The sequence below is a fragment of the Hydra vulgaris genome, chromosome 10 (assembly GCF_038396675.1).
Source record: "Hydra vulgaris chromosome 10, alternate assembly HydraT2T_AEP".
Classification (NCBI taxonomy): domain Eukaryota; kingdom Metazoa; phylum Cnidaria; class Hydrozoa; order Anthoathecata; family Hydridae; genus Hydra; species Hydra vulgaris.
In genome coordinates this window covers 42,662,207-42,673,205 of record NC_088929.1, presented here as the reverse complement: position 1 = coordinate 42,673,205, position 10,999 = coordinate 42,662,207, and the positions used below count along the sequence as shown (strand labels likewise).

General features: G+C 30.7%; 1 protein-coding gene across 1 annotated transcript; it reads left to right on the top strand.

The window, feature by feature from the left end:
- The first annotated feature begins 4,081 nt into the window (after window positions 1-4,081).
- Window positions 4,082-5,478, top strand: LOC136086364 (uncharacterized). Its single transcript, XM_065808660.1, has 2 exons — window positions 4,082-4,147; window positions 5,116-5,478. Exons 1-2 carry the CDS (start codon window positions 4,082-4,084, stop codon window positions 5,476-5,478), a joined length of 429 nt encoding a protein of 142 aa, XP_065664732.1.
- The last annotated feature ends 5,521 nt before the right edge of the window (window positions 5,479-10,999 follow it).

The following is a 10,999-nucleotide window of genomic DNA, read 5'->3' as shown; positions in this document are numbered from 1 at the left end:
GTCCTTAGAAACTAAAATTTATCAGACTGAAATGTGTCAAAAACCCGACTAGCCTAAATTCGTCAAAAAACCGACTCTAACTTGAAAATCACCTCTTAGATAAGTTAGTCGGTCAAAAAAAAAAACCTCACCTCCCATTAAAATCTCTTCGGGACGGCCCTGCAAATACTACGATGATAAAACGCATATTTTTGAAATAAAGAAAAAAAATTTATAAAACTATACAATAACTATAAATCTATTGCAATAAAATGTTTTTGCAAAATGTCCAAATCGTGGACGTTTTTGTAATGTTATTTAAAAAAACTTGAAACAAACCAATTGAGCAAAATCCTAAAAAAAATTCAAAAAGAGACTTCAAAAAAAGTCTTAAATTCCCATCCGGCACATCAAGTTGTAAATGCGTATTTAAAACTTGTTTGAATACGCATCATGATATGTATGTTAGCCATTTTATCGTGTCAAGCACGCATTAGAAATACTTTTCAGATGCGTTTCAAAACGAGTATGCAATGCGAATCCTATTGAGATCAAACTTGCATTTGAAACTCTTGTAAATACGTATAAAACACAATAAGTAGATATTATTAAATACAATGTTTTCTTGGTATTAAATGCACTTTTAAAACTTTTCAGAATACGTGTTATTCACAAATGTATGCTAGTCATTTTACCGAGTAGAATCCGTACCAGAAATACGTTTTAAACGCATAAATTATTAGACACATAACACGCGTCTGAAACATGTTTTTATTACATGTATATACGCGCACACGCATTGGCTCTAACAATAACAAATAATAACAAAAAACTAATGCTTAAAAATTTTGTTATATTAACATGTACAGTGTTCAATATGCACATCTATATTATAGCTTTTATAATATAATAAAAATACATCTTATATCAATTTTATAATAACAGTATTGCACCACAATCCTCTACTAGTAAACTAATCTATTATTTATCTTGTATTATATAAATGTATTATATTTTACATCCGTTTACAGTTACTGTTTATACAACTAAAAATACACTATACAACCTAATATTAAAAAATTACATTAATAGGCAAACAATTGAAATCCATTTTATTAAAAGATTTGACTGCATTCGTTTTTAGTGGCACATCATAAAGAAGGACGATTTCGAAAAAAAAAAAAAACTTCTGATGTTTCTCGATTGTTCTTTCAAATTTAAGAAATCTATATCAAGAAAAAAGAAATTGATTAAACTAAAGAAAAAGTTCTTACTTAAATCTGAATGCATGCAGCCAGTTTAAAGTGAGAGACATACCACATCCACAAAAATGTCAAAAGTTTCAATTGAGCAAGTTTTACCTTTATGTATCCTAAGTCGCTCATTCTCGAATATAGTTATAGAAGATAAGTTTTTATTAAAACAAGATAATAGTTTTAGACAATTTTAAAAGTTGCATAAATGAAATATAGACTTTTCACTAACTTTCTTTCAACCGGGCACGATTATACTTATTTTTGATTAATACGCGGTATTAAACTCGAATTTAAAACTTAAAACTAGGTGCGCATTTTTCTGGTATCAACAGCGATATATAATACGAGATAAATACTCTGGCTATTTACAATACCAGATGTGCCGGCTGGGTTCTGTATAAACAAAACAAAAAAACTTGAAGAAATTTTTTTAAAACACAAGCAGAAAAACTAATAAAGGTGTTGTGAGGTTTATTCTCCTCCGGCACACAAAATCCATATAAAACGGCAAAAAACCCCTAATAAAAAACTATTGCTAGAAAATAATTAAATTATAATGTAACTAAATACTACTAGAAGACAATAATTGATTTTTTTGTTAACAATTTTATTATTTCACCAATTTATACCCTTTTTTCCGAGACATTTATTTTATTTATCGGAAAACTCGTTCAAAAAAAGTCTCGTTTTAGTGTCACTCTTTTAACGTTGATATGGGTAAAAACAATTCAAAATTTAGTTTGAAGTCATACGTTTAAGATATTTGGTAACTATAACAAGATTTTTAACCATAAATTTTAGTTTTAGATTTCCATACTGAGATCTCAAAAATGTGTCAAAAACTAATTTTTTTAAATTAGTTTAATTATGAATTTAGTTCAAAAACTAAGATTCCATTAGATTCCATGGTAGTTTTAATATTTTCCCATTATTAGGTATATATGAAAGCAGAAAAAATAAAAATCATTTGCCCCAACTTGCCCCAATTAAAATAATACCTTTTAAATACTTCGTTTGTTTTTTTTTGTAGTTTTTTTTACGTTTTAAATTAAAACTTGCGTATTACACGGACGTTTTTATATTAGAAAAAAGCGGAAAATTATTATACGCAAGCGCTGTAAGATTTTATAAACATGAGAAATTAAAAAATGGCTACGGACTAGGGTTGCCAGACGTCTGGTTTTTACAGAGGAGAAATCAGCGCCAAAACTGTAAATGTAACTTTTTTTACTGTGTTCCCCTTTGTAAAAACCGGACATCTGTCAACCCTACTACGGACCCTAAGCAACAGAAAAAACGTAATTAAAAAACCAATTATTTGTATGTTCTTGGTCATAATATACGTTTCTAATTATTTATTGAGTTACGTAAGTTTATACATAGGAGTCATCCATATATGATGTCAGTGCTTTTTCTCCATTTTTCAACTCCTCCTCCCCACTTTGTCAAACTCTGTTAATTTTTGCCCAACCCCCCGTTATATATGATGTCAGTTTTTGTGTAATCCCCCCCTAAAAAACAATAAAAATGTTCAAAAATCATTGATTTTTTTTCTGATTAAATTATACATTTATATAATAGTAGATCTCATTAAATTATATTATATAATAGTCGATATCTCATTAAATAATCAACTAAGCAAATAGTATTATTTATCTTTAATATAATCTTCCCATGGGTTGTTGAAGTGATCATCGATTGAAACAATAGGTAATGAATGCTCTCAGCGCTCTAAAAGGATATCGTATTCTTGAGGTGCAATCAAATTCGTTGCGTCAACTTTATTTTCATCTAACCATTCAGCAGTTTCCGAACTCTTCTGCAAGGCGATGACTGCCAAAAATTCTGTCTGACGCTTGGCAGCGATACAAACACGTTGGACTCTTTTGATTAGAGGGAGTGTTATAGCAGAAGAATAGATTGAAGCGCGCTTTTTCAACATAGCTTGAGAGGCAAAGTAGAGATTGCAATTTTTACATATTCTATCAGCTAGACTAGATTGAATTGATGGACAAAACGCATCATACGGCAAAATTGGAAATCCTTTGGCAGTACGAGGAAGAATACTTTCAATGTTTGATGCAATGAGCATAAAGACGGATGATGGAAACAATTCCTTTGCTCCTTCTGAAACATCTACTGTTTTGAGCCCGTCTCTTGTTTGGTTGACAGGGACAGGTGGCGGAAGGAATCTTGCTCTAATTAGAGTAAAAAGAGCTTCTAATAGTCCGACAACAAAAACGATTTTCACATTTCACAATTTGAGTAAAATATTGACTTGTACGAAGATGATCGGCGATCCAGCGTTGATCTTGTAATAAAAGGCTCCTTGAATCTAGCTCTGATTAGTCTGGATCAATATACTCGGCAATGGTTAGATAACCGTCAATTTGTAGATCAGACCAAATATCAGCCAAAGTCTGTCCAGCAAAACCAAAGTTCTGTTTTTCTAAATTTTCATCTATTGTCCTGCCTGATTTAAAAAGATATGTTGGTTATAATAGGTTAAAAATTATGTTATTATTTTTACAAATTAACTTTTGTCAATATAATTACCTTGAGAATCAAGATGAGTTCCGTAATGTTCGTGGGGAAGAATTACCCCAGATAATTCTTTACTTAGAGGTGCCATTCGTCGCTCAGCTCCGTTGAATGCACTGCGGCCAGCTCTGTTGAATCCACTGTGCACTCGGAAAACAGATGCTGTTATTTATTCAGGACCTACCCACATTGCTGTTTGATCAGGAAAACAAGCATCTTCGACCGCCTTTGCTCATGGATTAGACTTTCAGCGGCTCTTGGATATCAAAGAATTCGACTCTATTACCAGAGATCCTCAAACTAACATGGTTAAGCCTATCGTTGTGTTTAGCGTAGATGGAGGACCCAACGAAAGTTCCAGATACCAGAAAGTAATTGAAATCGAGATTCACCATTTCTTGATGAATAACCTTGACGCTCTTTTCATCATGACAAACGTTCATGATGAAAAGAGCTTTTTCCTTCTAATGTTCCGTAACTTTTTTAATTACATAGGAACCACCTTAAATAAAAACTTTTGATAAATATTACAATTGCGTTAAATACAAAATATTATTATTCAAATATTAATATTATTAAAAAAATGTTATTATTCGTAAACTTTAATTTGCATTATTTATTTATAAATTCTGTATAAAGAGCTACATTTTAATTTCTGAAATACAGAATATGATTTCTCGCCATAAATCTGGGTACGAAAAACGAAAATAGCGACAAAAAAGAAATAAAGAAAGTTCTAAAGGTATGAGAACACTAGAAAACTTGGGGTTTAAAATTTCTTCAAAAACACAGAACGATGACCTATTTTAAAGTTGAACTGCAAAAAAGTCCGTCAACATGTTTTAAATGAGATTTCCGCGCAATCTGATATTTCGACACTTTCTTTGAATATCGACTGTGATATTGATACATAGATATTGGAGTGGTAAAAGTAAATGTAACACCAAAAGAGGTAGAAGATGCCATTCTAAGAGGTCCAGAACCACACCCAACAACATTCCCTCTAGATAAACACGGTTGTCAATTCCCTACCTATTTATTCGTTTAAAAAAATAAAGAATTAGTTCCTCGTGATTGGTTAGTTTGGAGCAAATCTAAAAATGCTTTGTTTTGTTTTCCTTGTCGTTTATTCTATAAATTTCATGAGCAAAGATCAATTATTGCTACAGAAAATGGTTGGCAGGTTAATAGAGGGTACAAAAAATTATATGACAGAATACCTGACCATGAAAAATCTAGTAATCATAAATCTTGTTATATCCATTGGCGAAATTTAGAAAAAAATATTAATAAACATGCCACAATTGATTGCTATATAGTATAACAAATACAAAATAAGACACAAAAATGGAAAGATTTATTAAAACTATTATTAAATGTAATTTTGTTTCTTGCTGAGCGTGGATTGGCCTTTAGAGGTGTTACTCATTTGATTGGAGATTCGAACAATGGAAATTCTCTAAGATTATTAGAACTTTTAAGTCATTACGATCCGCTTTTAAAAGAACATTTAAAAAACGTAAAGCAGACACAAATCGAAAAGCAGAGATTGCAAGTACATTACTTATCGCCAGACATTCAAAATGAATTCATATTATGCTGTGCAGATTACTTGAGAACTTGTATTTTAAAGGAAAGAGAAACTATGAAGTATTATTTCCTTATTGTAGACGCAACACCCGATTCTGCGCATATAGAATAAACTACATTCATTTTACGGTACGTTACTATTAAGTCCAACAAATTCGAAATTATGGAAAGATTTCTTGCATTTGTTGACTGCAATAAGAAGACTGGAGTAGATGTTGCTAATTTAATTCTTGAAACGCTACAAAGGTATAATATTCCTATAAGTGACTGTCGCGCACAAGGATATGATAACGGATTTAACATGAGTGGATCATATAAAGGTGCACAAGCTCGCATTTTGCAAATTAATCCATTGGCAATTTTTTCTCCTTGTGCATGTCATAGTTTAAATTTATGTGGCGTTTATGTAGCAGAATCTTGTATTTATGTTGTAAGATTTTTCGGCACTATACAAAAATTATAAAATATATTTAGTAGTAGCCCACAAAGATGAGAAATATTATAAAATATTACTGGATATTCTTTGCACACTATGTCAAATACGCGGTGGTCTGCAAGAATTGAAAGTGTTAAGCCATTTGCTGAAAAAAGTAAGCTATTTGATTCAACATGAGAAATTAAGTGTTTGTTAATTAAAATTCAAAAACCTTGCTTATGATTGTAAGAAGACTAATGGGACAGTAGTTAGACGAATCAGGTCGCTCTCCAGAATTTTTGAAGGTAGAGATAACAGATGCCGCTTTCCAGCAGGCTGGAAAACAAGACTCTGATGAGCACTTGTTGAATAGTTTTCAGAGTATAGACGACAGCTCCGGAGAACACTTCTGCAAGAAAATAACAGGTATGTTGTTCGCATAGCCGCCGAGAGAAATTTCGGGCCCTGGGGAAATTTTTTTAACGGGCCCTCAATATGATCAATCATATACCCAGGACCAGAAAGCGTACTCTGGTCATTGAAAATTAAAAATGAAAATTAATCAAATCTTTTAAAAGTCAAAACTATTTAAATCTTTTAAAAGTTAAAATTAGGAAAAAGTGTATAAAAAACAATGTTTAACACTGTTTCATAATAGAGCTTTGCGAGCCTTTCGACTCGCAAACAAATTAATAACTTCTTTAAAATTAACTTTCATAGCCATTTCGGCTTCAATAGATTAATGTCCTAAGTCGTTTAAACGATTTTGTGTCATTGTTGATCGTAATAAGTTTTTTATTCTTCTCAACATGCTAAAAGATCTTTTTGCTTGGGCAACTGTCACTGGAATTGTGCAAAATAGTCTTATTGCAACTATAGTGTTTGGAAACAACACATCCAGTTTGTGTTTTTTAATTTCATTTAACAATTCAACGGGCTGAAGAGAAATATTTTGTATATTGGCATCATAAATTGATTTTAAATGTAGTATTTCATCTCTAAGATGATCATCTCTAAGATGATCATATTACTTTCATACATTTTTTGCAACTTTCCACACTTACTTTGTATTTCTTGATCTTTTAAGTCACGGAACAACCATAATACATTGAATAAAGAATCTATTTCTTTTGCTGCATTAAATCTTCTTGTCATATTTCCAATAATGCTATCCATGAAAACATTGAAAACATTAATTCTAAATTCTTCTGCCGGTGTCCTTATCAACTCGTGTGTTGTTTTTTTTCTTTTAGTATATTTTTTCCTCGAAAATTGTTTATCTGTAAAGATGTGCCCAACATCTACATTCATTTAGAATAGTATCCCAACTATCTCTTATCGTATTTAATTCAACAAGAAGACTCAACAAATTGGTTATTTCTACATCAATTGTTACATTGCGACTTGTAAAACAGTACTTCTTTAGTTTATAGCAGCAAGAACTTTGTGCCATATTTTTGCCGGTACTAAGCATTCAAAAGATTCCATATATTGTTTTATTTTAATAAGACCTGATCGAGTTTCTGACGTTAAGTTTAATTCCAAAACAGCGTTTGTTGCTATTTTAATTTCATTAATTTTTTCAGCAAATGGCTTAACACTTTCAATTCTTGCAGACCACCGCGTATTTGACATAGTGTGCAAAGAATATCCAGTAATATTTTATAATATTTCTCATCTTTGTGGGCTACTACTAAATATATTTTATAATTTTTGTATAGTGCCGAAAAATCTTACAACATAAATACAAGATTCTGCTACATAAACGCCACATAAATTTAAACTATGACATGCACAAGGAGAAAAAATTGCCAATGGATTAATTTGCAAAATGCGAGCTTGTGCACCTTTATATGATCCACTCATGTTAAATCCGTTATCATATCCTTGTGCGCGACAGTCACTTATAGGAATATTATACCTTTGTAGCGTTTCAAGAATTAAATTAGCAACATCTACTCCAGTCTTCTTATTGCAGTCAACAAATGCAAGAAATCTTTCCATAATTTCGAATTTGTTGGACTTAATAGTAACGTACCGTAAAATGAATGTAGTTTATTCTATATGCGCAGAATCGGGTGTTGCGTCTACAATAAGGAAATAATACTTCATAGTTTCTCTTTCCTTTAAAATACAAGTTCTCAAGTAATCTGCACAGCATAATATGAATTCATTTTGAATGTCTGGCGATAAGTAATGTACTTGCAATCTCTGCTTTTCGATTTGTGTCTGCTTTACGTTTTTTAAATGTTCTTTTAAAAGCGGATCGTAATGACTTAAAAGTTCTAATAATCTTAGAGAATTTCCATTGTTCGAATCTCCAATCAAATGAGTAACACCTCTAAAGGCCAATCCACGCTCAGCAAGAAACAAAATTACATTTAATAATAGTTTTAATAAATCTTTCCATTTTTGTGTCTTATTTTGTATTTGTTATACTATATAGCAATCAATTGTGGCATGTTTATTAATATTTTTTTCTAAATTTCGCCAATGGATATAACAAGATTTATGATTACTAGATTTTTCATGGTCAGGTATTCTGTCATATAATTTTTTGTACCCTCTATTAACCTGCCAACCATTTTCTGTAGCAATAATTGATCTTTGCTCATGAAATTTATAGAATAAACGACAAGGAAAACAAAACAAAGCATTTTTAGATTTGCTCCAAACTAACCAATCACGAGGAACTAATTCTTTATTTTTTTAAACGAATAAATAGGTAGGGAATTGACAACCGTGTTTATCTAGAGGGAATGTTGTTGGGTGTGGTTCTGGACCTCTTAGAATGGCATCTTCTACCTCTTTTGGTGTTACATTTACTTTTACCACTCCAATATCTATGTATCAATATCACAGTCGATATTCAAAGAAAGTGTCGAAATATCAGATTGCGCGGAAATCTCATTTAAAACATGTTGACGGACTTTTTTGCAGTTCAACTTTAAAATAGGTCATCGTTCTGTGTTTTTGAAGAAATTTTAAACCCCAAGTTTTCTAGTGTTCTCATACCTTTAGAACTTTCTTTATTTCTTTTTTGTCGCTATTTTCGTTTTTCGTACCCAGATTTATGGCGAGAAATCATATTCTGTATTTCAGAAATTAAAATGTAGCTCTTTATACAGAATTTATAAATAAATAATGCAAATTAAAGTTTACGAATAATAACATTTTTTTAATAATATTAATATTTGAATAATAATATTTTGTATTTAACGCAATTGTAATATTTATCAAAAGTTTTTATTTAAGGTGGTTCCTATGTAATTAAAAAAAGGTTTTTTTTATTCATGAAGCATTAACTTTTTTAAAAGTAGGTTCAGAATGTGTAAAAAAATATATATTTTCGAACTCCAAAAATATATTGATGATCACATAGAGGCCTATAAAAGTCAAAATAACCCCAAAAAATAGAGTTTACTAGAAACACAATTACTCATGAGTAAAAGCTTATTTTACTTTCAAACTTGGTATACTTTTTCGTGCTACCTGTATCTTGTGCGTGAGTTTTTTTTATTAAAAAAGTTCGTTTCTACTAAAAGTTATGCTTCTAATCAACCAATCTTAGTTTCCTAACCACGACTTACAAAAATAAATTTATTTGAAACTCAGGCACTAGCAGTACACTGGATGAATAAGCCCTGAAAATTTTAAGTATTTGTCACTATTAATTGAAAAGGTATGATGTTTTTCGTGAGATAATTTTCTTGAAAAACGGTATGGTAGAAAATCAAAAAACAAGAAAAAAAAATTGTTTTTTAAACTAAAATCCTCCTTTTAAATATGTTTCTCCTCCCTCTTAATATAAGTCTTTATTCAATAAACTCTTCTTGATGGCTTTTAGTTTTTTTCTTTTTGCTTTAGTCTTATCTGATGTTTTAATAAGTAAATTTTGGATGCTGCGTCGGTTCATTTTTTCAGATATAATATTAAAACAGACACCGGTCTGTATTCCAAGTTTTTCATACACTATAACAAGTCTAAATTGACCATTGCTAAATTGAAGAATAGCACTATCTACACCTAACTGTAGAATTGATCTTTATACAAAGACTTGCTAAGGACATTTCATCCAGATAATACTATTCAGAGACTCGTTAGCATTTTGAGTTTCCCCATGGATGCACTTGCGAAGAAGGTCATCAATTTAAAGATCTTGGAAAATCTTTGACAAGATAGGAAACATCCACTCTGGTAAATTAATCCTCTCTTTGTGTTTTTTTAGTTTTTTATTTTTGTAACTACACCATGATTCTTCTCCTGGTGGACAAAACATGTGGCGCTTTTCTAAGTTAGAAAAGTTGGTACAATGATGAAAGATAGCACCTATCCACTTTTTCATTGTGTAAATTTTTTCATTGTTAGTGCAATTTAATTTTAGACTTCTTCAAATGGCAATACCATAATAATTTGTTATTGAATTAATGGAATTGTTTGCCAATTTTCCTTTTCCACCAAATGGTGTAGAGGTATTTTTATATTCTTGTACTAGTGTCCTAAGTGGAGAACCTATTCGTTTGTTTACATTTCCAATACATTCAAGTTTAACAGGTGTAATACCAAATTGTGCTTCGTAGGGTTTGGAGTTAACAACTTCTTTGTAAGAAGCTGTGTCTCCATCTCCAAGATACTCATTATAAACTAGTTTATTTCGACTTACAGATTGCTGAAATATGTCAATAGCACCTGATCCACAAAAGTAAACAATTTTATGAGAAAATCCCTTTCTATCACCCAAACTATTAGATATTGTGACATTAGCTTCCCCACATTCTTGACACTTGTTTCCTACTGCTATCATTTCCATAAGTATTTTGAAATTTATAAATAAAAAATTATCATCACTACTTCCAGAATGTTCAGCTGGTTTAATGGTAAATTTTTTTTTAGTGATATTTTCAATATTTACATTTTTTTAATTTCCATTGATACCACATTTATTATTTACAATATTTACAGGTTTTTTATAACCACCAACAACCTTTCTTGATGACTTTCTTTTGTTATTTTGAAGGTTTCCCATATTAAATCTTTATTATTTAACTAGAATCTTACTAAAATGATAAATAATTTCAACAAACACATTAGAAAACAGTAAAAAGTAAAAAAATTATTATAAAAAAACCTGCCTGTTGTTTGCACTTTGCAACGAATTTTACGTAGGGGAGAAATACTCCCGACGTAAACATTAGCCTGTGCTAATGTTTACGTCACC

Coding starts and splice junctions, on each gene's coding strand:
- LOC136086364 (XM_065808660.1), top strand. CDS start 4,082: ATGGTTAAGCCTATCGTTGTGTTTAGCGTAGATGGAGGACCCAACGAA. Junction 4,148..5,115: donor AAAGTTCCAGATACCAGAAA/GTAATTGAAATC, acceptor ATACAAAATAAG/ACACAAAAATGGAAAGATTT.